The sequence below is a fragment of the Anarrhichthys ocellatus genome, unplaced genomic scaffold, assembly GCF_004355925.1.
Source record: "Anarrhichthys ocellatus isolate YVR2014 unplaced genomic scaffold, GSC_Weel_1.0 scaffold16, whole genome shotgun sequence".
NCBI classification, from domain to species: Eukaryota; Metazoa; Chordata; class Actinopteri; order Perciformes; family Anarhichadidae; genus Anarrhichthys; species Anarrhichthys ocellatus.
In genome coordinates, this window is record NW_022280046.1 from 976074 (window position 1) to 1002469 (window position 26396).

General features: G+C 42.5%; 2 protein-coding genes across 2 annotated transcripts; one reads left to right on the plus strand and one right to left on the minus strand.

Annotated features, from left to right (window-relative positions):
• Positions 1–251: 251 nt before the first annotated feature.
• Positions 252–11703, minus strand: slc20a1b (solute carrier family 20 member 1b). Its single transcript, XM_031855691.1, has 11 exons — positions 11405–11703; positions 9574–10258; positions 9323–9463; positions 8369–8454; positions 8018–8114; positions 4828–4947; positions 3345–3626; positions 2610–3222; positions 2291–2476; positions 2078–2162; positions 252–1858 (listed from the first exon to the last, which is right to left on the minus strand). Exons 2-11 carry the CDS (start codon positions 9923–9925, stop codon positions 1703–1705), a joined length of 2118 nt encoding a protein of 705 aa, XP_031711551.1. The 5' UTR covers positions 9926–10258; positions 11405–11703; the 3' UTR covers positions 252–1702.
• A 3537-nt stretch (positions 11704–15240) lies between these two features.
• Positions 15241–20402, plus strand: stard7 (StAR related lipid transfer domain containing 7). The gene is made up of 8 exons (XM_031855418.1): positions 15241–16187; positions 16416–16579; positions 16687–16736; positions 17012–17122; positions 17684–17766; positions 17850–17949; positions 18042–18126; positions 18350–20402. The coding sequence occupies exons 1-8, from the start codon at positions 15730–15732 to the stop codon at positions 18526–18528; spliced, it is 1230 nt and encodes a 409-aa protein (XP_031711278.1). The 5' UTR covers positions 15241–15729; the 3' UTR covers positions 18529–20402.
• Positions 20403–26396: the final 5994 nt, after the last annotated feature.

Genomic DNA, 26396 nt, shown 5'->3' on the forward strand with positions numbered 1-26396 from the left:
ACGCTCACTCCTCTCCCGGTGCCTGAGCTTACTGCCAATAAAGACGGGAACTATTCCACCTATCTGAACATGTCCTCCTTTGTTTCATGTTGTGCCAAAATACTTCTGAACAGAGTTTCAGAACTGCTTTTTGGGATATTTACTTCAATAACACAGCAGTATATTACAATAACCTGTGTTAAAAGTTGCAATACTTTATTATATAAAGAAACTTTTTGTACCATTATAAATTACTAACAAGTTCAACACCATTATTTTCCCATTTTTTATTTTTTCCATCCACAAGTGTGGACTAGAGTATATTGATGTGCATTTAAAAAAAAAACCAAAAAAACCAAAACACTTTTCTTTGGTACCTAAAGGGAAAATTAAAACAATTAAGGCAACTACAGCAGCTATAGATCCGATATGCATTTAGTACTGCAGCCAAAATGACCACACAGGCAACGTATGGCCACCCTTAGTCAAACAAGAGACTAGATCAGCTTAACACCAAACCACTCGGAACTTCCAGTTTTGGGTTCTTGCTCTCTTTTACAACCTTAAATCGCCTTCAGGATGAGAAAGAGAGAGGATAGCTACAACAACCAAATGTGTAGGCAGGTGCAAATCTCACAGAAAAAGAACATACTGGGAAGTAGCCAATACACGGTGACCTGGAAACAACGCTGGAGAAGGCATTAAGCATTTAACCATCAAAGATGATGCAATCAAGTTTAAACAGGAGACTCGTTTGAGAGCATGTGTTTCTGTTCGTCAACATTCTGGTGGTACATTTCTCAAAATTCAAGTAACTAATAATACCAGGCGAAGAGCGAGAATGTGGAGACTCAGGACATTCTGATGGACTGGATTGCAGGTGTTATCATTTCCTGCCAGAGTGGGCCGACTTCTATGCTCTTGCTACAGTATTTCACATACTCTGCAGGTGGTCATACAGCTGGTACTGACAATTATGCCATAAACACTGCAGGAATGTGATCGAATGTTTAAGTATGTTAGAAAACACCGTCAGCCACCTATCTGAATCAACAGTCCGGTTAAAGTGACTTTACTTATATAACAAGAGAAGGGGAATAGCTAATGTACCACAGTTTAGGAGATACAAGCCAGATTGAAAACATTATTTCATTAATAATTACTTAGAAATGAGGGGGGGGAAAACACGCACATTCAAACCTAAAAATACTGCTTTTGCATCTACGTTACTTTCAGCATGTGTTATGACTTAAGTTACATCGGCAAAAGGCTTACACTGCATCTTGAGTTGTTCACTTCTTTCTAACTTGTAAAACAAAGTTAAAAACAGAACATGGTTGTATTTACATAATTGCAAAGTAAAATAGGAAACTGAAAGAAAATACAAAAATATAAATGAGTTGACGCTTTCAGAATAACTCGTTACAGAATGTTGCGATATGAAAAAGCAAGTCGGAACAAGGAAATGCAAGCTTCCTGCTAGATATCATGTGGCCAGAATGGAACAAACAGCAAATTCTAGGTTGAAAACAATGCAGCCAAGAACCACAGGCCCATAATCACAAGTCCTGTTCAAATATTTCTATTTTTTTCTCCTTTTTCTTCCAAAGTTGTTGGCTCGAGGTAAGCGATATATTCTGGCCTTCCAACTCTTTTCCTTTTCTTTTGGTGCGCACTGAAGCGGTTTCTTTCTCCTCCCCTGGTTGGGGGTGCAGCCCAAGGCTCAAAGGATGCCGTAGATGAAGATAGCCATGATGGCGGCACTGATCAGACCAGAGATGGGCACAGTCACAAACCACGCCAGGAAGATGTTCCTGAAGAGACGCCAGTCTACTGCCTTCTTTGAGCGCAACCATCCGACTGCAACCACAGAGCCCACCTAGAAACAAAGATGGCCGATCAATCCCATCCTCTTACTCTAACACATGACTTCTAATCACCAATTTGCATACCTAAAACATTACTGAGGAGAAAGTTGCTCCACATTTGGATGGTGTCCCAGACTGGGATCCTGTTTACCATAGCCTACTTCACACTAACTAGCCTCTTCCCCCGTGTCTCAGTCTAGCTCCCAGACCACAGGGTTTGACCCGCTTACCTTGCAGTGGGTGGTGGAGACAGGCAGGCCAATGTTAGAGGCTACCACGACAGTCACGGCTGAGGCCAGTTCGATGCTGAAACCACTGCAGGGGAAATAAAAACAACAGTCATGTCTCTCTCCCGTGGTTGTGTGGTTTGCTAAAATTCAAAGTCTGGTCATGTCTGAAGAGGATGTGGTTTGTATAAATAAGGTGGTCTGTGGAGTCTGTACCTTGAGGGGGTGATGGGAGTAAGGTCCTTGCCCATAGTCTGGATCACTCTGCGACCCCAAACCCAGAGTCCAGCGCAGATGCCCACACCGCCGTACAGCAGCAGCCAAATGGGCGTGGGTTCGTTCGAAGTCACACTGCTGGTCGTGTAAACCAGCCACAGAGCTACCAACGGGCCAATGGCATTACTGCAGAGGAAAGGATTACATTTTAACAGATATCAAGGCTCAACTCACAAGTCAGAATCTTTGACGAGTAAAAATGCCATCCATCAGCCTGATGACCAAACATGATGCCGGCTTCATGAAGGACTCTGCATACCTCACGTCATTTCCTCCATGGGCAAAGGATCCAAAGCAGGCGGTGAGAATTTGGAGGAACTGGAAGAGAGTGGACACTTCTGGCTTGTCTGCGTCACGCCTGTCGTCATCATCCAGAGAGCTTTGGCTGCTTCCTGCGTCCTCCTTCGCCATTTCTAGTGTCACGTCACCCTCTCCCAGAGCCTCGGGAGTCGTGTGCTCTGCCACAGCGTTGCAGTAGCTGGTGTAACTGTCCATACGCACGCGCTTCCTTTCCTGACCCGCTGCCCCCGTGCCCTTGTCGCTTTCCTCGTAGGCACGGTACTCCCCTTCTTTATGCTTGAAGTCTCCGTGCATGCCGATGATGGCCATGGTGTAGGAGGTGTAGCTGTTGTTGCGCCGGATTGGTCGGTCCCCCCCCTCGCCCATGCAGTCGCCAACCTTGGCCAGGTGGAGCTTGTGCAGCAGGTCCTTGTAGAGGCCCGAGTCCTTGTGGACTGTGTGGTACTGGCTGTAACCGTTACTGGGAATCTGTGCCGGCCTGTTGTTGAACTGGACCTCATTGTTGAACTGGACCTGATTGGCTGAATTTTGCTGGTTGTTGACCTGACTGTCTGATTGGACCTGTTTAGGAGCTGCAGAAATTGGTAAAAACAAACAAACAAACCTTTAAGTCTTATGTTGTATCAACTTCATGCATCTCATACCATTAGGCTGCATTATTTTAATTACATGTAAATATTGCTGGCACACTTACCACCATTTGCATTGCTGTAGTCCGAGTCATCAGAATCTCCGATGTCAAACGCCACCCTACGTTCCTTATTATTGTCAACATCGTCACAATCTCCAATGTCAAATGCCACCCGGCGCTCCTCCGGGGCAGCCTGGGACTGCTCAGAGGGGCTTTGATTGACAGCTGGGGCGGGAGGCGTCGACGTCTCCTTGGCGGCCTGTTTCAGGATTGGACAGTGGGCCTCTCTCAGCTCCCTCTTCTCCATCAGGGGGCTCTCCGATGGGCTGGCAGACTTGATATCTCCTAGTAGGGGAGGAGTTGGGAGTGAAGATATCGATTGGGTCGTGTCCAAACATGCAGTGTACAAGCAGAGAAATACCAGCACAGCACGTGTTCCCTCTCAACCAGAGCTATAGGGAGTCACGAGAATGACATAACCATAAACACCGCTGTCCTATAAATGAAACATTACTGTGTTCACAAGATCGATAAATGGATTATGACCTTACATGGAACATATTTACACTACCGCCAGCAGCTTAACTTATGAAAGGCACAGCCTGAGGCTCACGTAACTTTTGTTTGTGGATTTAAAGTGAATCAGATACTTAGTGCCAATATTTTCTATGCGGTAATCCTAGGAGTATCCTGAGCAGTTGGCCACATTACATCATCCAAACTAAACTGGTCATGGCCAGACATGAAGCATTCAGTCACCCTCAGCACTCTACCCACACATGTAGCGCAAATGCCACGTCAACGCTTTAAGTCAAGCTAGGCTTATTTCAGTCAATGAGCTAAAGACCAATTAGTGGAACACTACGACCCAATTTGGCTGCTATTCTACAGGATGAAGGCCGATGCAGACTAATGGTGCTTGGCCAGAAAAAGCTGCTGTTTCTCTGTTACTTGACAGGTACGGTCAATATCACAAATATTTTAAGATCGGCCCATGTGACAGTTTTATCAACATTACTACAAGTAAAGAAAACTAACTTTTTTGAATGTATACTCTTTGTAAATGGTATTAATGAGAACAAACAGCTATTCTGTGATTGTTAACGCCGTAACAAAGAAGGCAAGATGTGACCTGTTGTAGGGACAACTGAATACAAAGCATTGTATTGTTAACAATTGAGGGAACCACTAAACATTCATGAAGGTTAGAATGAATGGTGTTGCCCTGGCTCACTAGAAACTACACTATTGGCACGTTAATGCAGATGGGGTTTTACTTTAATCCAGGATTATAGAAACAAAAACTGGTGACAATAATTTCAGATGATTTTCATTAGAGCGACTCTATTATGACAAAATATCCCTGAGCTCCATTTGCTGGATTAAATGAGACCTCAGTGTGAATAGTTCCCCGCGAAATCCCCGCGTCCAAAGGCGGTGAGGAAAACCATAAATTCAGCGGTCAGCAGAAACTGGTGACAGGTATTTGAAAACTGAATCATCAGGTGACCAAAAAATAAAAATGAAAAACATGAATGTGACTTACGTTCAATCTTCTTCTTGAGGTGAGGGCAGACAATAAACCAGACCACCAGGGCGGTCAGCACAGAGAAGCCCAATGAGATGAGCAGGGTGCCCCACCAAGGGATGTTGTCAAATCCGAGCACTGAAGGAACGCCAGGTGCCCCGGACAGAACCACACACACACACACACACACAAGAATAGAGAAAAGGCAGGTTTAACAAACAAGGCAGCCGGTGCTACCTTTCTTGGTGGACACTAGAAAAAGTTGACTGAAATAGCAAACTTAAAAACTATGTAAATATAAAATTTGCGTAAGTCAACATGAGGTCAGGTTTGGAGGAACTTGTGTTCTTATATATTAAAACATAGATGGCACCAATGGATGAAAGTCAACTACAGAAGCAAAGACTTCAATAACATCTGGGCTCTATTGGTAAGAGTACGACTGCATTGCCACATCCTAGTTAAACATGGAAAGCCTGTGCACCCCTAGATGTGAACAGTTCCACAACACCGAAATGAGTGAAAGAGCAAAAAGATGTGACCATGACCCTAAAATGCCCTGCGGGCACACTGCAATGAGTTCCTTAAAAGGCGACGTTAAATAAAAGGAGAAAAGAAAGAGGGGGGGGTCCTTCACTGTAGCAATAAGGACACGCTCTTGCCAAGACTGCAGCAAAGCAGGTGCAGCAGAGCTACAGTTAATGCAGCACATGCCAGCAGAAAGAAACTATTCACATTCCCCCAGGGAAGCAGTTGTCTTTGTCATACCAACAAGGATGCAAGTTAGCAGTGTGGTGAGGAGGAAAAACAAAAACTAGAGCTGCGGAAAATTCCAACAACACCACTTTGGATGAGGTGACCTTGGCTATGCATAATAAAAATTTAAAAAACCACCACCACCACTAGGTCAAGGACTGCATTTAAGATAAACAGAAGAGCCGATGCTAAGTGATAAGAGTCGGCGTGTTGATGCGAGTTTACAGCGCACTCTTTCAACTGAGTCACGCTGCAGCATGAGACTGCAGAGCACCGAACTGATGTTTATTTAGTTACGCAATGGAAGCTAACTCCCGGCAGGACAAGTGAGGAGGCTCTGTAACAGCTGTGGCTCCCGTCTTTCTCCGGGGTGCATCGGCTCACACATGTGGTGGGACACCCAGTAACAGGTGGGATCCAGCTCCACAGTACCGGGCTGTGGCACCACCAGGAATTCAACGAAATACGGGACAAAAAAAAACAAAAAACCAACAACCCTGCAACTGACAAAGGGGGCCTGATGCAAGTCACATGAATACTCTTTTGTAGGAAACTTCTTACAAAATATAAAAGAAAGGCTTTAAAAAGCCAGCCTAGGTCTGATAAACACTCCCACACAAAGGGGTGAGCTTATACCACAGCCATGCAGTGGGATGAATGGGACTGCACAGGAAATGGACTTCAACCACAGCTGCGTTCCAAACCCCTCCCTTAAACCTCTGTATCCCAGTGCCTACATTACACAATAACATAGTTTGTTGTTGTTTTTTCCACTACCGTATGTGCATCTCACCACCAACCTAAATTGCAATGGCTTAAAGTGGCAGTTTATGACTCACTTGGCAAGGAACCGTCGGGCATTTCTCCTCACTTTTGTCTAGAACTAGGTGTAGCACTTAGCAAGAGCATTATGATCACCTGACAGCTGCATTAAGTCTCAGCACTGAAAGGATCTGTTAGCCCAACGTGCACTCTTGACAATAAGTATCTATCCATGATAGTAGCAGCCCCTGAAGCACCGTGGCTCGGGTTTAAATAAGTCACGTATACTAAAATGTGTGCATCAGTTTTAGGTTGCTGTTTGCTTTGTGTCCCCAGAGCAACCGACACTACTAGGTGTTTGTTTTTCAGAGGGTAACCCAGGCAGAAAATTTGTATCCAGCTAAACGCATTGAAGCTCATCAATTGAGGCTGATGTGGAGGGACATACACTGGTATGCAATACAAACTGTTTAGACCCAGCATATGAAGCAGGCTTTTGTCTGAAGGCCAACAACATGGACAGGATTCAGGGATAAACATCAGCTGATGTAGTAAAAACCATAAACAGTTACTAGTTTCTCTAAAAGGATTCTAAAGTGATTTCATACCGACTCAGAAAGCACCATGTCTTCATATTCATGTGACAACATCTTAAGGGAATAAGAATCATATCCTAAGTATGTTTGTATGGTAGATTTATCATTTTTCAATTGCAGTGGAGTGACAGCACATGAGATATACACGGTGTGAAGAACCCAAGTCACGCTAAGCTTCATCTGTAAAGGATCGACAGCTGACCCTCAGATTCTTTGGCCCAAATTGCGTGCGTGTGTTGTGTGCCAGTGTAGCACACCATCCATAACGTGGCCTGAAATAAACATGGGACGTCTGGCGTTGGATAATAAAGTGGCTCCATTGTGGTCTCCTGGGGCTTTGACATCGAGATGTGAGTGGTGACCAGTTTAAGAGGACGACTGGGTTTGTTAAGGTGTCTGAAATGCAATCTCGCACCTTTGTTTTTTATGTGAGGTACCCAAGTACAGGTCCTCGTGTACAGTGTGAAGGACTTCACACAGCTGTACAGAATGAGCCTGACTAGGCCGGGTTAAGGGCTATGCTGGAACTGCGAGTGCTCTCCTCTCTGTGAGTGCGCTGCTGCTGATGTGCGCGCACACACCAGCCCACAATATCTGGTCAAACTCTGGCCTGTAGTGCCATTTAACGGCCCAGGCCAGCTAACATCTTGAACTTTTAGGCCCTGCAGAGAGAAGAAAACAAAAAGGAGCAAAAGTTGCTCATTTAATGAAGAGATTCTGGAAGATGAAAAGCCAACAAATATTTAGAGCATTACTAGACTAAATCTGTGGACAACTATGACAGTTTCCAACAATGTCTTTACTTCTCTTTTCCTCCTGAAGGGCAGACAGTGACGTCAAGTTAAGTGAAATTTTATTTCCATCTCCCTGATGGGCACCGCTCTAAAACCTCATTCCAGCTATGACCCACATAGAACCACAAGCACGAGAGCGCCAAAAAACATGTTAAAATAAACACAGCTTCTGTAAAAAAAAAGGGTAAACAGTCTGGTTCAGTCTGGAGTACGTGTGGGCATCCGGCTGTCTGAGGGAGCAGTTTCTTTTAGGCTGTGGGCAGGCATGCAAAGCAAAGCGACTGAAACAATGATACTCACTCGGAGCGCCAGTGTACATGATGGAGAACAGGTTGATTCCCATGGTCACAGCGTAGAACACAGGCAGCGCCCTCAATCCATTCGGTACCGGGTCTTTCTGCAGGACAAAACAAGGCACGAGGTATGAACAGAGATTCTACAGTCAGGTTACAGTCATTTGATTACAGCTGTTTGATGTGGATAAGGAACAGATTCAGAGGACAGTAGCTTCATTCTCACCATGTAACAAACATTTCATTTTGGCAGCGTACTAGGGCAGTGTTGAAACAGACCTAAAACGTATCACCCCGGAAGGTTCGAGTCTCACTTACAAAAACGCATACCATCACAATCTGATAAAAGACAGCTTACCTTGCGTAAGATGAACATACGCACAAAGTAGAAAACAACGGCAGACATTATTCCCGACAAAAGAGGACTCAGGAACCAGGAAGCAACTGCAAATTATAAAAAATATGAGCAATATAAAAGAAAGGTAATATCTGACAATCCTTTCACAAAAACAACAAAAAACACACACCCTTATACACTCCCTTGACAATTCGAGGAGATATCATCTCAGCTTTTGTGTGTCAGGTCATGCCAGTTTCAACTATTGAGCAAACCATAATGCTTTCCCTGATAAAGGAGACGTTCTTTTGCTATTTTGACACCACAGCTACCTGTCCCATGGACCAGCACGGTGGGTTGTTTTATACTTCTGTCAGCCAATCAGCAAGAGTTCTTGTTGTGCCCTCAGTATAAACATTTCAAGCCCTTTCCATGACTGAAAAACATTAAAATGGTATTATTTCAGATTCTGTTTTTCAAAAAATGGGAAGTCTGGTTTACATCAGGTTGGGCCTTTCCACAATGCAACATAGACCTGAAATCTACAATATAATGCAACAGCGTGTGAATTTAGTTCCGCCACTGTATTTTCCTGTAACGCATCGAGTAAAATTGCCCCATGTTCTCTGATGTGCATTGAGCTCATGGATAGTAGATAGTCCATTGGAGACTACTGGAATCACTATTGATTTATATACAAAATACTCATAATTAAAGTTTAAGTTTTGAAACACAGTTCATATTTTAGGTGTTGTGAATTGAGCTCTGAATCGGCAACAGAAATTCATAAAATTCTAACATCTGACTGTTGACCCCAGCATTGAAGCTCCTCAACACAGACAAAACTGGCTGATGAATTATCATAAGACTGCATTACCAATCACACCCTGTCATTACATTAATATAGTCTATGATCTATATGAGCAAAACACTGAGGACATTTCTAGGTCAGCTGATTAAGAGTGCGTGACTTACCGATACGGAGGAGTTCAAACCACTTGACTCCCTGCTGACCTCTGGCAACCAGCGAGAAGCCTATAGTAGCACCAACAATGCAGTGTGTTCCAGAGATGGGGAGCTTAAGGAAGGAGGCGGCCAGCTGCCACACAGCAGAACCTAATGAGAATAAATTAAGTGATCACATTAGGCATTTCATCTTGGGTCTGACAATTTCTATTCACAGGGTTCAACGGCCGTAGGTGTAACGATGTGTTGCAGGTACTCACCGAACATGGCGCTGATAGATCCAGCCATCAACACATGCTCGGAGCCGTTGTACATGTTCACATCGATGATGCCCTTCCGGATGGTTTCACTCACTTTGGCCCCAAGGAGCACAGAGCCCACGGTCTCGAAGACTGTGGCCAGAATGCACGCCTGTCGCAAGGTGACGACTCCGGAGCCGACGGCTGTGCCAAACGAGTTGGCGACATCATTGGCACCCACGGAGAAGGCTAGGACGAAGGCGATGATGAAGCCGACAACCAGCAACCACGTATACTCTGTCAGAGCAGTGTGGGTACTGGCCAGCCCCACCGTGGTGACCAGTATTATTGCAGTAGCAGTAGTTGATACCATGATTATAGGCTATAGAGAAATTGCTTCACGATCTTAAAAGTTAATGAATGCCTGTCAAAATAGCTGCCGTTTCTAAACAGCACCTTGTAAAATTAAGAGGTAAATGGTCAAATAAATAATTAACTTCTTTAGAACTGCCTGTATTTAACAGGGTTCTTTGTGCAAATTAATACGTTTAACTGGTACTGACCAGAAAACTAGAGGTAAAGTGTGGGCTTATTGCTATCCTGTAATTAAACTAGATTTTTTGCTGTTTCTTTGGTGCTGAGACATCAAACTGATTGAATAGACTGCCATTGTGCAACTGGAACTGCAGATGAGCAGGGGTACATGCTGAAAAGAGAAAGAGAGACAGAAAAGACCTGCTTTAATAACAGCTTCTTCTCATTCAACCTTCATGTGAAGAGTCACGTGCAGAAAAGACACCGACAACAACGCTAATCAGGGAGGGTGTCAAACCAGCATCTTTATAAACCGAATAAGATAAACAACGCAACAACAGGGAAACAACGTGGAAAACCAGAAACGTTAGTAAACACTTGCAATGGAACAAGGGTCTCTAGTAAATGTCTTTCCTGAAAACCAAACGGGAAGCCATTTTTTGTAAATGTCGCAGGAAGAAACCGGGGTTTATATTACACGAACGTCGTCTAATTGTACCCAGACTTGTTTATACATATATGATTTATTGCTGATCATGACTACCGTTACGAGATAAGGTGCGTCTTATCCATAGTAGACTTTACAATCGTTCATCGTTTCTACGAGTGCACGTGTCGTCATCCATTCATAGAACACAGCCCTGAGCACGCGCGCCATCTGTTCGCACCGCCTCACGGGATCAAACAGAAACCAGACTAACGTTAGTCTTTCATTTAATTATTTGGCTATGTCCGTTTAAATGGCTATTGCGCTTTTAACCACAGTTTCTCTAATATTTGACGTGTTTTTTGTTAAAAGGGGGTGCAACCGGAAGTGACTCAGTGTGAGGAAACACAAGCCCCGACCATAGACTGTGTATAGAACCGACTGACTGGGCGGGCAGGCACCGTTGTGTGGCGTGCCCTTTTTAATAGAGTGTACGATGGACAGATGGAAAGTACCGTAAACGTCAGAAATTAACGTAAAATACTCTTTATTGCGGCGTTGTCCCCCGTTCACCTTGGTTCGAGACAAACGTTACATAGTTGTGGCGTTAATGTTAACGGTAACAGCCATCATCTCTCCTAGGTCAGACAAGATGTTTAACTTAGCAGCTACAATGATGTTAGCTAGGTCTCAACTCTCGCGTACACTTACGTTAGCTACGTTACCTGGCAAACACTCAGATAATTAGTGGCGAATACACAGAACAAAGATTTATTTTTCCGGCTAGCTTTAGCATTAGCTTTACGTTTATCATCTACGCGTTACGGGGTCCAGCACACAAAACACCAAGAGCCATTTATTCTGATAGAAAGTCTAAATTCTAAAACTTACCACACGTTCCAGTTGTCGGTCCTGTGAAGATTTCTATCCGGTAAAGCTAAATAGCGCTCGCACAGACCGTGTCGTTACAATAGCGCGCGCGGGATAACGAACAAATCAATTAAACTGATACGGAAACAACTCCCTTTCAAAAATTATGCCTTGCGTTCAGAAGACAGCGTTACTATGTCAAAGTCTATTAACGATTACCCGACTCGATGTGAAATAACTCCAAAATCCAGAAACGTTTCCGTTTGATTTAGAGCTTCGCAGTGCGTGTGTAGAACTCGCTTATACCGGTAAACGGAACAGGGGGGTTCTTTTTTTATTGGATACACCCTTCACAAGCCCCGCCCCCCCCCCACCGGCGAGCTGTAGGCGAGACTTCTTTTTATTCTTTTACTCATCACGCGCTCAGTGGATGTACGTCAGAAGATCCCACTTCACGAGTCTTCTTTTACAACTTTATATTATTATATATTCCTTCACCTTATAGTTTGCTGCCACCACTATTAAAATAATCTGGTTTGAATCCATGCCACTAGGATAATAAATGATGTGTATTTATGTAGTATTAGGACTCAAAACCTAGTGAGTTTATCAAATAAAATTCATTGCTATGGATTAATCCACCCAACATCATTAGCTTTACCTCAACCTTTTTAAACATAAATGCATAACTAATAATAATCCAAGAATATAATAATAAAATAAAATCACACTGACACTATTTTCTGCATTATGCACTTTAGGTCTACTTTATATAACTGGTAACACTATACTTTTCCTTAATTAACATTTTGAATGCAGTAATTCTAACTATAATACCTTGTAATGCGACCAACTTTCAGACAAAACCTTGAATGCACATAATAGACAAAAAACACAATTAACCCTGAACAACTGCTTTCCCAGCCAAAAGAAACAATGGCCCGTCAAAACAGTGCGGAAAAACACCCGGTGGTGGTGATGTTGACTGCTTTACAGAAGACGTGTCATTCATTCAAGTGCATCCGACCGAAAATGATAAAAACATTCACTCTCTAACAATAGTCGTTTTCTTTGGTGACTGTTCTTTTATTGTGTTCAAGAGAGACGTGATATGCTAAATGGAGGAACTGCTAGATAAGCATATATCAATTTGACTCACCAATAGTTTAGGCCAAAGCGTGTATTTGCATGACAGCAACGAGGTTAGAATTCACAAAACACAACACAGTATGTTATTTATTTACATCGGCTGATGCTGTTATAACAGCACATATAATTATTATTGTATTACGACCTCACTTCCTCCGGTGTCTCTCCCTACTTGACGTCACATGCTTTTGAGGATCGTGGAAAATTTCCCCGTTCCCAATCCATTGAGCAATGGGCTGCGATCACTTACAATCCTTGTCTTGGCACCTGAAGGCAGCGTTTCACAAAGGAATAGATGGCAATTTGGCATTTTTCATAACCACTCGATCGGGTAGTCTTACTCTCGCTATAAAATATAATCTCAAAACTTGAAGTTGATATAACTTCAACTTCAAGTATATATTTTGCGTCTTCTTCAACTTCCCAGAAAAACATTGTTACTCAGTAATGCGCCTAATTGTTTACTCCCTTGCCAGGAAACAGAAACGTGACATCGAGATAATGACAGATAAGATAGTGAGATTGTCAATTTCATAAAATAACTCGGAATTCATGTTTACTGATGTTTGTAGCTTCTACTCCAATAATCATAACCTAATTCAAACATACTTGAAATTGCAGAGAGTCTGCTTATTTTTTAACAGTGGTCAAATGCCAAACTCAAAGAAAGGACACTTGATGGAATATAGTAATTTTCCTTAATGCAATATATAGGCAAAATTACGCATTAGAGCAGTCAAAAAATCGTGGACTTGTTTTGTGTAACGGATAAGAAAAATGAGACAAAGGCACATGCTGTGTTTGCACAAGGTTCTTTAAAAACATCTTGTCTCATGGTCTTATGCACTGGTGTACTCAAGAAGTGCTCTGTTGGGTGCCTCTATGGTAAATTAAACTTAATGAAGGGCCCTCTTGCCCTGTATAGAAAACATGATGAAGGGCCTAGGGTGCCCTACCAGTATAGAAAACATAATGAAGGGCCCTCTAGGGTGCTCTATACCAGTATAGAAAACATGATGAAGTGCCTTCTAATGTGCCCTACCAATATAGAAAACATGACGAAGGGCCCTCTGGTGCTCTACCAGTATAGAAAACACGATGAAGGGCCCTTTAGGGTGCCCTATAGAAAACACGATGAAGTGCCTTCTAGGGTGCCCTACCAGTATAGAAAATATGATGAAATGCCCTCTGGGTGGCCCCTAAAAATGAAATGAAAACATGATGCAGTGTCATAGGCTGCCCAATATGCTAGAAAACCTTCTGAGGGCTGGTGCCCCACCGCATGCAGCTGGTGCCTTGTTTTTTTCCATCACTGCCCCTCAGACAGCCTGAGTCTGGCAACGGTCTAATGATACTGAAATCCTTCACAGCTTGTTTCATGAGCAAGACACACGTGGTTCATAATAAAATAAGATAAATCAAGCCAACACAGGGCCTGAAGTATCTGTCCTATACACCCACTTTGTCAATGTAATCTTCGGATCAAAAATAATGCTATAGATTGTGTTAATATGAAGTTTATTTCGTTACCTCTGGCCTGTTTGTTTACAATTCCTGATGTGTTAGACTGCATAAGATAATTGATTGAATGACATGGTTGGATAAATACACACTTGACTGTTGCTTCCATTGATTCCTGGAGAGCCTATGACACCATAGAGTCGTTGAGTGCAGTGTATACTACACCTCTGCTGATCGGAATTATTGAGGCCCCTTCTCTGATACACTAGCTATATTTTTAAGTTTCATTTGTGCAGCTTTTACTTAGCTTGTATGCTCCTATCAGACATGCAGGATCTATGTGCAGGATTCTAGGCAGGTCTATGTCAACACTTCCAGTTCTCTGCATGGTTAAACAGTGCCATCTGGCGTCATACTGCAATAACAGTTTCATAACTAAGATTTCTCTCTCTGCTTGTATCTTTTTGTATGAGCATTGTACGATTCAAATGTCAAAATTGCTCTCTTATTACAGTTTAAAACCCCCATCCCCCCCCCAAAAAACCTACAACTAAGGGATAACAACACATTTTCAACAAATGGTCGCATTGAAGAAGTGTTAGACTTAAGTAACAATTAATCAATGCTCCTTTTACAGCAATAACAAATGCATGTCATAAAAAATGTTTGTCACAAAGTGTTATCAGAACAGTAATCTGGGTATGTTTATAAAGTGCTTTTTAGCAAGGTCACTGCAAGAACTAACTAGAAAGTGGTGTTTTTAGTCAATATCACAAATTGTTATAATTCCAGACAATAAAATAAGTTCGTTTTAACACAAAAGTATGACTGCTGCGTGCAATAAATAATCTTTCCAGCTCAAACACATGTGGTGAAATCACTTGTGACTTTGAGTATGAACAGCACCGCTGAAGGGTTAAGCTCTATGGCTACACTATACTTCTCTCCAGTGTGGGCTCAGCTTTCTGTCTGATCTTTCTGACACTGATCCTGGACTATGATCCTGAAAATAACCCTCTCCTCCTGAACGTTATGGTTAACCCGAGGAGCTGGGACGCAACATTTGATCCCAGCTCATCGAAGAAACTGGAAAGTAGGGGAGCTTTAGGTAGAAGCAGTACATTGCGTACTTGCTGGCACCCGAGCAGCTACATTTAAGACTGTCTCCCACTGGGACCAATCAGAATGGGCCTAGAGCGACAGACGTCCAATGAACGCCCGCTTCCTAGTTTGTAAGGCGGGACTTCCGAGTGGGTGTGTGTGTGGGTGACTAGAAAGAGGAGGTCAAATGCGCTGCTAGTTTAAAAAAACGTGAGGCTATCTCCTGGAAATATTCACAGGTAGACTATTGTGTTGGAGTTACAGTAGACGATATAGTTAACAGCACTGTTATAAGAGTTTAGGTTAAGAAGTACGTGCTGCCGTATCGGGCGTGGTGTGTTCGTGTCGTTAGTAATAGGCAGATAACGATAACGATAACGTTAGCTAATGCTAACTGTAAGGTTACATGTCGCGTGCTCGCATGCACTAGACGGCTCCATAATTGACCTTACAACCAGAATATAAGTATGACTGTCTAGCCAAACGTCCGTATTATCAACTGTGCATACGGTAATGCATGGTGCATGTCCACAGATCATTAGCTTTCGCTGCGAAGTTCGTTAGCCAACGTAAAGCTACTCCACTTGACATTTATTTTGTCTTTGGGAACCTTGTGTCACACGGTCACAGCCGTCATGTTTCACTCTGCGTCCCGTCGTCCGATCTGCGAGATCGGTGCGAATACAATGAGGCTTCGGAGCAGCAGGTCGTTGAAGCGGACCGTCGAGGAGGGCAGAGAGACTATCGAGAGGGTCCCGTGGCTGGGCAGGGGCATGGGCCTGCTGCTGTCCTGGCTCCAGAGGGCAGGTGTCGGTGCCACCGAGGCCGCAGCAAGATCTGGCCAAAAGAGGAAGGGTTTGCTCTCCATATTTGCGGACCACTGCAGCTTTGTGACCGGACAGAGGCTGCGGCGTGCTTGCCAGATCGGCGAGCTGTACTCCAACCTGTACTCCGAGCGGACCAGGATGACCCTGGTCTGCAACATATGGCGGAGATTTCAGAGCAAGCACGCCCCGACTGGGAAACTTGTCGCGGCCCTGGCTGGAATCTTCCTGTGGGACAGTGAGAAGATTCAAGATGAGGAAATTCAAAGGTTTGATATCTTTCTTTTAACGCACACTGGATGCAAAAAATAAACAACACAGCCATTGTATCAGAACCCCACATATGGGAATATCCTTTATATTGTCCATCCCTCTAGCAGAGTTAAAGAAACTTGTAGCATTGATGCAGTTTTAGCCACTTAACACCTTTAATAATATGTAATGTCAGCTGTGCAGTGTGCTAAATACGCTGTCCTGTTGTTTGCATCCATTTGAAGGTGTGGACTTGAGCTACAGGCGATGGAGTCTATAAAATGTCTCAACACAACTTCGGGGACGAAGGCAGGACTGCTTGAACCCGGCTGGGAAGTCGTGGTGGAGAAGAAAGGCTTCAAAGTGTGGAAGCGACCGATACCCGACTGTCACCTGTATGAATACAGAGGTCAGCCCACTCGCAATCTCACGAGTTACTTCTGTGCTCCTGAGTTTTATCTGGTGCTTTGGTGCTGGTTGTATTGATGTGACCTGTTCTCTGTGTGTTACTTGCAGTGTTGGGCTCCTACAACGATGTCACCCCACGGCAGTTCTTCAACGTACAGGTACAGACTTTTCTAATATCCTATGGGAAATCTTTGTATTACTGAAATGGCAATCATGCAAGCGGATCCAACTGGCAATGGTAGTCATTTTGTGTGGGACCTGTTGCATGTTAATTTGTGCATGGATTGTATTTCTGGTATACATTGTTTGTCATTCACATTAACAAGCTGCACTTGCACAACCAACGTGCTTGTGTGCAGGACAAAAGCCACTGTGACACTCTGTGCTATATTAAGCACCTTACCCGTGACTTATGCCTTCCCCTTTCCCCCAGTTGGATACAGAGTACAGAAAGAAGTGGGATGCGCTGGTGATCAAGCTGGAAGTGGTGGACAGAGATGTCTGCACAGGCTCTGAAGTTGTGCACTGGGCGACACACTTCCCCGTGAGTTTCTGCTGACTGTGTGTTAAGGGCATGGGTGGACACCGAAACCCGGTATCAAACTGGCACCGGGGCAAAATGATTAAACACTGGAGTATTTATAAGCGCAGACGTTTTTGCACACCTCTCCCTTGCTTTGTGTCAGGGCTTAGCTCCTCCCAACTACACAAACAAACGCACACATACACAGAGAAGTCAGCCAACAGCAGAGCAGAGAAGCTGCGGTGGAGACAAAAGTTAACCAGGTGATAAAGTGGATAATCAGCCGGCATAAACATGTACACCTGTAGAAATCTGGTCTGTCCGGTCTTTCATCCACCACCGCTATGCTTAAAACAACTGCAGCGTTCTAGTTCGGCTAATAGCAAATAGTAACAAACAAGCGATACCCCCGTAGTTAATGGGGGAGGCTATTTGTTCTACATAATGTGTGTTTACAGATAACCTTTTCCTTCTTTGTTTCTTTATTTTTGTTGTACAAGCAAACTGATTGACATTGGTTTATCATGTGGTTAAAATCAACTCCTCAGCTGTTCTTTAATCCGGTTTAATCTCTCCTAACAGTATCCCCTGTACTCGAGGGACTACGTGTATGTGCGCCGCTATGATGTTGACGTAGACAACAACCTGATGGTCCTGGTATCCAGGTAGAACTTCAAAAATAATGTGTCTCTGGGGTCAAATATAGTATAGTTTGATACATTGCTTAACAAATAACTTCTGTCTATAGAGGCGTGCAGCATCCAAGAGTCCCGGAGACTCAAGACTTTGTGAGAGTCCATTCATACCAGTCAAAGATGGTCATCCGCCCTCACAAGTCCTTTGATGAGGTTTGTGGTGAATGTGTTGCTACACAAATTACTTAAACTTGCATCCAGGATCCTGTTTTGTAGCCACTGAGTTTGTGTTTTGTTCTTAACAGAATGGATTCGATTACCTGCTGACTTACAGTGACGATCCTCAGACTGTCTTTCCTCGTTACTGTGTGAACTGGATGGTGTCAAGTGGTGAGCTGTTTGAAAATGTCTTAGAGCTACATGTAATGATTTTCAGAATCATATTTCACTATTTTGTCCCTATTTAATTTACAATGACATTAAGCAGCAAATCCTCACACTGCAAATGTTTTGCTATTTTGTTTGCTGTTGCATTCAGATTTCTGTGTATTTTTTACTTTCCTCCACATACATTTCATGTTTGGGTATTCTACTCTGTCTTTGCACCTGCCAGGTATGCCTGACTTTCTGGAGAAGCTCCATACTGCCGCCGTGAGGGCCAAGAACTTGGAAGTGGGGATCTACGACTACGTAGGCACCATTAAATCCAGCGACGCCAACCGCCAGCCGAGCCAGGAGCACCTCAGTGGAGAAAAGCCGCACGCGGGCGGCCCGGGACAGATCTACGCCTGAGAGACAGACATTTTATAGACCGGGGGTTAGATTGGTGTGTTTTCACATGCGTACGAACCTCAATCGAACCCTCCAGCCCCAACTTTAAGGGTAGATCGCATGAGCTGCAAATGGAAGTTGCAACCTACATTTAGGACACATATACAGTATGTCCATCCGTAGACATGGTTACATTGGTTGTAGATGAGATGTCACAAGAACAATGGACTGCCTGGGAATGAGCCTGTTGCCATAGAATTTTTCATCCAGATTGCTGGCAATGGCACTATTTTTGCTGAGCCAGGCAATGCGGCGTAGCATTTTTTATTTTTTTTGGTAACGATGTGTCTGTTGGTATGATCGAGCCAAAATTCCTAATTGTAGAGATGCTTTTTGCCAAAACACTGTTTCTCTCGTCCTATCTTTCGGCGTCTTGCCACATTAAACGGGGTCTGCGGTGAGATCACGGCGAGATGTTGTGCAGTATTGGACATAGAATGGTAACTGACTGGCTTCTGATGGACATTATCACTGTATTTAAACTACGGCCACAGACCGATGAAGAATCGCGGCCTTCTGTGGGGAATACTGTCTACCACGCTTCTTCATTTCATGGATTCAACAGCATAAATGATCTTTATGTGACAGGATGGGGTGGATTAAAAATAATAATGATGTCATTATTGCGAAAATTTGTCCACAGAATTTTAAATGAAAACTTCTTTGTGTTTTGGGGATGGTGTTTTGCTGTCAGCACAGGTGGAGGTTTCATGTTGTTCAAGGCTGCCAGCATTGACAAAAACAGCCTTCTGAAGATAAACCAGTCCTTTAACATTCGGGGCATAGTGTCTTATAACAACCACATAAATCCTCAAAAGCACTTCAGTTTAGTTCTACAAACAAGGCAACCCTACAGAGATGCATTTTAATAAATCAATATCCCTCTTTAGAGAAACTTGGAGCTATTCTGCCACATCACAACTCATTTGCATTTCACATGAGTTAAATATATACGAATTCGTCACATTCAGCTCAGAATTTTTTTGTTTTGTTATCCTGGTGTCCGCTACAGACATCACAGGAGTTTGTACTGTGTGAGTTATGTGTGTTGGTGTTTTCTTTAATATTGTGGGTCTTGTACATTCATAAAACAGTTGCCTGAATACTGGAAATCCCCGTTCGCATCAAGCTCGGCCCCATTTATCCTGCATCATTTTTGTTATTAATATGGGTCCTACTGAATCTCTGCAACTCATCCATCCAAATCATCCTCGTTGCTTTTGTAATTCATGTTGCAGGGGGTGTTATGAATGTACAAAGAGCTTCCCAATTCTGTGGAGTAAAATATGGCCTAATAAAGTACACTGTTTACAGCTGAACAATCTGGCACAGATATTTAAAAATTAATTTGTATTTATGTGATGGTGGTACATCGGAGTGAATCAGGTCCAACATGTATGAGTATTGAATATTATTATAGCCCCACTGTGTAAAAAAGTGTATAATTCTACTCTGTACTGGAGTATTTCAAGCTATTTGATTTAAAATAACTGACAGAGTAAGTTTTGCAATACAATTATTTTGAAAGTGTGGGAGGAAATTAAATGTTTTTTTTTATATTTACCTCTTGTATGGTCACACAAAACAGACTTAAGAGCTCACAATAACCCAATTACACATAATGCAATGTTTGCTAATGTTCAGCTTGCGACTGTATTGTAACAGTTAATGCTCTGTCATTTGTGGTCACCTGCAGTAGTCTAAAAGAGTTGTCACATACTGTTTTTGTTTTTTCTTTCTGCAGGCAGTAAAACATTTGTGATTAGCTACCACATGATAATTACTGAAGGAGCGTCTAATCAGATCAAATAAATGAATATATATAACAAATCAAATATCTGTCTCTGTTCAGCTGTTCCTTGCAGAGCTTTCTTGGTTTTGACCTTATCTTGGTAAGAGTAAAGGTTGAATGGCTTTGTTTTAGTGCCAAGCAGCCAGCGTAGTCCAGTTTAATGGGATAATCTGTAAACCCTACACTCCCCGTCTGGGCGTAAGGTCAGCGACAGACTGCAGAGAGGCTCCACCATTTACCCAAAGCACTGTCTGCTCAACTGATCAGCCTGGAACCAGATTAACTCTACTGGCAAACAACTGCAGCTGTGTCACAAATCCACACTAGAAAGTACTTCATATTAATCATCATTGTATATTGTTTCAGCAGTTAGTACAGCTAGTTGTGAGCATTGCATTATGGGAGAATAGCATCCATCACACTACACACTCAAACCCTGCTTATGATCAGTATGTAGTGTGGCTTTGAGATATTGGGTGTGTGCGTAGTTAGGGAGATTGTCAATCTAATATTTTAGCTGTGTGAAAAGACAATGTTTTTATTATAATTTTTAAATCTAGACATATCCATCCAGTTTGATGCTTTGCTGTGCTTACCTGACAAAATATGCCTGAACTTGTGATTGCTGGTCTTTTTAAAAAAATTTAAATGTAGAATTTTAGTCTCACAAAAGAATCTTCAGTAGGCTTTTCATGGAAGACATGTTGACACATGGCAGTAAGAAAAGCACAGCTGTAAACAATTAAATGAATGATGGCTGAATTCAATTTAGCAGCTTAACTTCAGGGACGGCCTGTCACTGAAAGCGGCCACGCCCTTAATTATGCTTAAAGTTAAGTATTTTTAATTTTAATTTTAAACAGGTGAGTTATATTAAAATCCACCCCGTACAGTTGTCAATAACTGAGATATTTCTTATAGAGACCAAACCCGTTTTTTGTACCAGGCTGCATACATGTTTATTTTCGCTGTAAAGTTATACATTTTAACATGGGGGTCTATGGAACCAGTATCAAGTAGTCATTTGAGGAAATGCAGTTTGTGGCAGTTCCGCGTTGGCTTTATTTTATCAGCACCGGATGTAGCCGCTAAGACGAAAAAGCAGAAAAATAGAAAAAAACACTCGAAATATCGCGTATATGTTTTTGTATGCTCTGAGGTGAAATATAAATAAAAGCAACATGTGACAACGTGCAATGGAAACATCTCGCGAATGCATGATGACGTACGTGAAGCACGTGACTTACGTTCGTGGACGCTTCTGCTCCTCTGACGAGACGAAACATAGCAGCACGTGTAAAAAGTCTCCTCATGGCCCCACACAGATCTGACGTAACTGGCCTCACATTAATACATGAAACAAATAAAAATATCACATATACATCTAGTTTTCGGCACTGATTGTCACGTTGAAGTTCCGACTGGCGCTGTTTTATTTACGTCATTATAAGGCGCCCACTTCTTATGCGGTGGTATAATGGTTTTCCGACTGGAGCCACTTATTGCTTTCCTAGATGAAACAACTTTTAATAATTGCACCACGATAGTGGATGGAAACGTACATCCATGGTGGGAACAAGCAATTCATCTGCATTGAAAAAAAGTTCGCCACTTTGGATGGAAGCCCACCATGTTCATTATATACTGGGAATAGAACTTCAATCCATTGGTCATGTTGTTTCCTTCTATGACAGCAAAATGTCTGATGTGAAAAGGGCCATTGCTATTTTTTTTTTAAATAAATTGTATTTGTAATCAATTGACCACAACATGATAAAACCAAGGTTCTTGGTGTACTTCATTGCTAATGGTCATTCTGACATTGATTCTAACTCAGACGTTTTACATAATATTGTTAATGTACGTAATGTACTTGAAGTGTCAGTGAAGACTGAGTTCATTAAAATAAGAGTCACAAAGAAAGGACAAGTCTGGTTTTAATCAATTTAAATGTATTGGTTAAATACACTGGTTGTGATTTGCCTTATGGTACAACATAGAAAAATAAGACGCTCAGCACACTGGAGAAACACAACTAATATATATATATTAGTGCAGTATGTGTGTGTGTGTGTGTGTGTGTGTAAAGCACATGGAGTTGTCTCAGGGTTTGATTTACAGATCAGTGATGTCTTAAGAGAGAGCACATTGTTTTAATGTATGACCAGCACTGTCTTAAATTCTTAGCCATAGTTAAAATCCACGGAGCACTTACAGTAATTGACCGTTTCCATAAATCTGCTTTTATGACACCAACCAGCTTTTTAGAAAATGTTTTATCTAAATGAATGCTGTAAACCCTGAGCCCCTCTCCCCCCCCCCTCCCCCACTCTCTCTTTAAAATCCATTTTTGCCCTTCATTCGACATTTTAATGAATGCCAATCAAACACACTGTATGTTTAGATAATATTTATTAGTCATGGACCTACATCTTAGAGTACATCGTGAGATATATCACCCGGAATAAGAATAAAAACAAAATTAGAGCCACTTATTATATAATGATGGTCCCTTTGTTCACCCCATAGCGTTGATTTCCAGTTTTATTGCCCTATTTGAGATTTCATTTCATGCTTATGTCTAAATTCAAAAATCGCACAAACTGTACATTACTGACTTTTTAAAAATTGCTCAGGAATTCACAACAGAAGGCTGATAGTGCTCACAAGCCTCCAAGGTGCTTGGCAAAACCATGGACAGATGATGCACTGCATGGTTAGATCAAGCACAATGGGGTCCTGGGCAAATACAGAGAAACAACACAGACAACCGTGGATCCAGCTCAAAACACTGCAGTCAAGGAACATGAAAGCTTTTTCATTTGGTTTAAATCTAAATGGAAGTAAAGGGAGAAAATCAATGAAACAGAACACATCTTTTTGCTTTCGTCGACCAACTCATCAAGTATTAAAACTCCTAAAAGAAACACATTATCATCAAAGTATTTTCTTGCAGTTGAAGGACAATCCCGCGGGTTGGTTTGTACCTGCAGTCCAAGAGTCGAGAAAAGTCCAAAGGTGTGAGGGAGGAGATCCACGCTCATGGATGGATTTAAAAATTGAAAAAAAGACAAATCTCACCATTGGTTCACACAACGATTGGAAAACAATTGTACACTTTTGCAGTTAAGTCCATCTGCGGAATAATAATAATTTTAAAAAGCGATTAGTCATAGGTCACACTCACTGCGGTAAAAAGGGCTACACCCTTCCTGCGCACAAACTGCGTCAAACCCCACCCTCCCGCCCTTCGCGTCCAACTCTACCAGACACGACTGAAAAAAAAGTCTAAAACCTCTATCACTGTTTCATGAAACAAACATTAAAACATTAAACATTTTCCAACAAAAGATGTACAGCAGGCCTGAAGAATAGTGGCTTAATCTAATATGTTTTCCATCAGTCTGTTGGCTGTTCTTCAACTGATCAATGGAAACAGAGTTTGGGTAATTCATCAGCGATCTTGTTAGGAACTGCAGCATCTCATAGAGTCCAGTCTCTGAAATTTTACATGTAATTGACTGAAAAATAAGTCTAGAGATACCAATGGACGCAAGAGCGATAGCTATTGCTATATTGCCGTTGTCCATCTTCGGACATTTGCCGTCTTCTTAGAGTAAAGACACAACCCCTTCTGGCAATTTAGTCCTAACTAAGTTAACGGTCACTGAGTGCAATGTCAAGAGTCATGATACCATCAAGCTAAGGCAGCTGTTTCACCAAAAGGTTTGACAATCTTGTTACCTTCTCTTGTGTCTCTTTCAGCTCCCATGGGACATCTTACTAAAATGAGAAGGCATGGTGCGATAATCAACTTAGAGCTCTGGCAACTGAACCACTTTGTGTGATGAAATTACACCACAATGCATATTGATGCACCAAAGAGAAACTCTGCATTTGTAGTTGACCGAATGGCATGAAAATGGGAGTACTTTGGGTGAAAACGGTGGGCGGCGGCGGTGAAACGGACCTCTGTTTTTCAGAACAATGAGGATGTTTCAAAGGTTGCAGTGTGGCTGATGGGATGGCGTGATGGTTTTTTATGCATGGATGATTGTGATACACAATTATGCATCCTTACCTTGTTTTTGGTGGTTTTTCTTTTTTCAAAAACTTACATGGAACACCACAAGTACTGTCTTTCAGGAGTTGGATTTCAAACTCATGCGTGCAAATTTGACTAAAGACTGTTTTTTATGTTCTTAACAATTTATCATTAAAATATCTTGTTCTAAGCAAAGAAATTAAGTAAAATATTCTTCAGACTAAGGGTGAAAACCCAACAAACTATCAATGCAACACTACAAAAATGAAACTTAGTCATAACCTACTCTGTATTTAACTAACAACCTCCAGATGCTGTCTTTGGAAACTCACTTCTGTACATCTGGTCTTTCCAAGAAACCCACCTTTCCATCCTCTGGTCCCAAAGTCGGAGGTAGTTGCAGCCGGCTGAGTGGTGACGAAGTCGACTGGGAGCTCTGAGCTGTGTCTTGGGGTCCTCCAGCTTGCTCAACTGGAGACAGACTGCCCTGACTGCGTCCTCAGCACCCTTCAAGTCCTCATCTCCTGCCCCTCCTTCAGGCTAGGAGGGGTTGGTGATGTTCTCTTGGGATAGGTGCACGGGCAAGGAGGACTTGGTCAGGCTGGGATTGGACGTCGGTTGGGGAGTTTTGGGGGGGGGGCCCCCGGTTCCGCATTTCATAAATATTAATACAAAGTCCTCCCTCTCCAAATGGGTAGATTCTTTAATTTTGTTAGAGGGGAAGTGCTTTATTCACTTAATGGCTTTTATTAGTGCCCGGTCTTCAACTCTTTCATTAGCTAAAGTGCTGCTATAATTTACAGGGTAAAAAAAAGGGGTGGGGGGGTGGGGGGTCTGAGGAGGGTTGATCCTGCTGCTGCAGGACAGGCATTCAATAACCTCAACTACTGCAGCTTTTCCTACAAAAGTAGCTATTTTCTCAGTAAGAACTGTAGTCTATAACGTAAAAAACGCTCGACAGCATCCTCATTGACCGTTACAGCGTTGTGAGCTGTATGGCTTCTTACATGTCGATGAACCGGAGTCCTGTTGCATGTCTACATCTTTGTGAACCTCTCAAGATTAACATTGTTCAGAATCAGACAGTGTCAACGGGTGTAACCAGTAATTAATAGACAATATTAATAGTCCTGACAATTAAATGGCTTCTTGTATGAGCGTAGAAATATTATTTTTGTGGTCTTGCAAAGCAGTTTTTCGCCTTCGACTGCAGAGTGGATTCAATTCATTAGGGATCGACTGAGATATTTTTTTATTTGCTATTGCACATTGTGGGCCTAGCTATAATATATTTTGGTAAATACATAAAGATTAAAGTTAGTTTTGTATTTTGAATATTTTGTACAGCTCTAAAGTTATTATTTTTTTTTACATACCTATCCTTTCCTGTTTTATACATTTTATGAAATATTTGATGAAATGTAAAGGCCAGTTTATTAAAAAAAAAAGCTAAAATAAAGGCCAGCACCACATCTTTGCAGCATAATGAAACAAGCTCCTACAGCTCTGGGAAAGCTCAGCTGAATTGAATGCATTTTTATTGTCGAGTTCAATAAAGTGTAGTCTTAATTCTTCAAATTTTAATCTTTCTATATTATACCACAATCTCACGTATGCACTGGCGCAATCCATTGAGTCACTGGCGAGTATGAGGGGCGCTCGGACACAAAATGGCCGCCACACCTCATGCCGGTTGCCCATATCGACATCAGATACTGCAAACTACTAGAAGTGCTCCCAGCTCTGATGAAATGCTCTTTATTCGGTTCTGTGGAGTCTCGTTAGTTGTGAACAGCTGGCGTGTGATATCCCCAGACTGCGTCTGAGTGAATGAACTGATTAACCGGAGTGGCGGTCCCCTTCCAGAGAGGGGGAGGTGGCCCACCAGCCTGAATAACTGCCTTCATCATCAATGCCACATAAATCGTTTAGCTGGACAGGGCTTTCAAATGACTTCTCTGAGCCAGACTGACATGGTCGCAGTTACGCCGC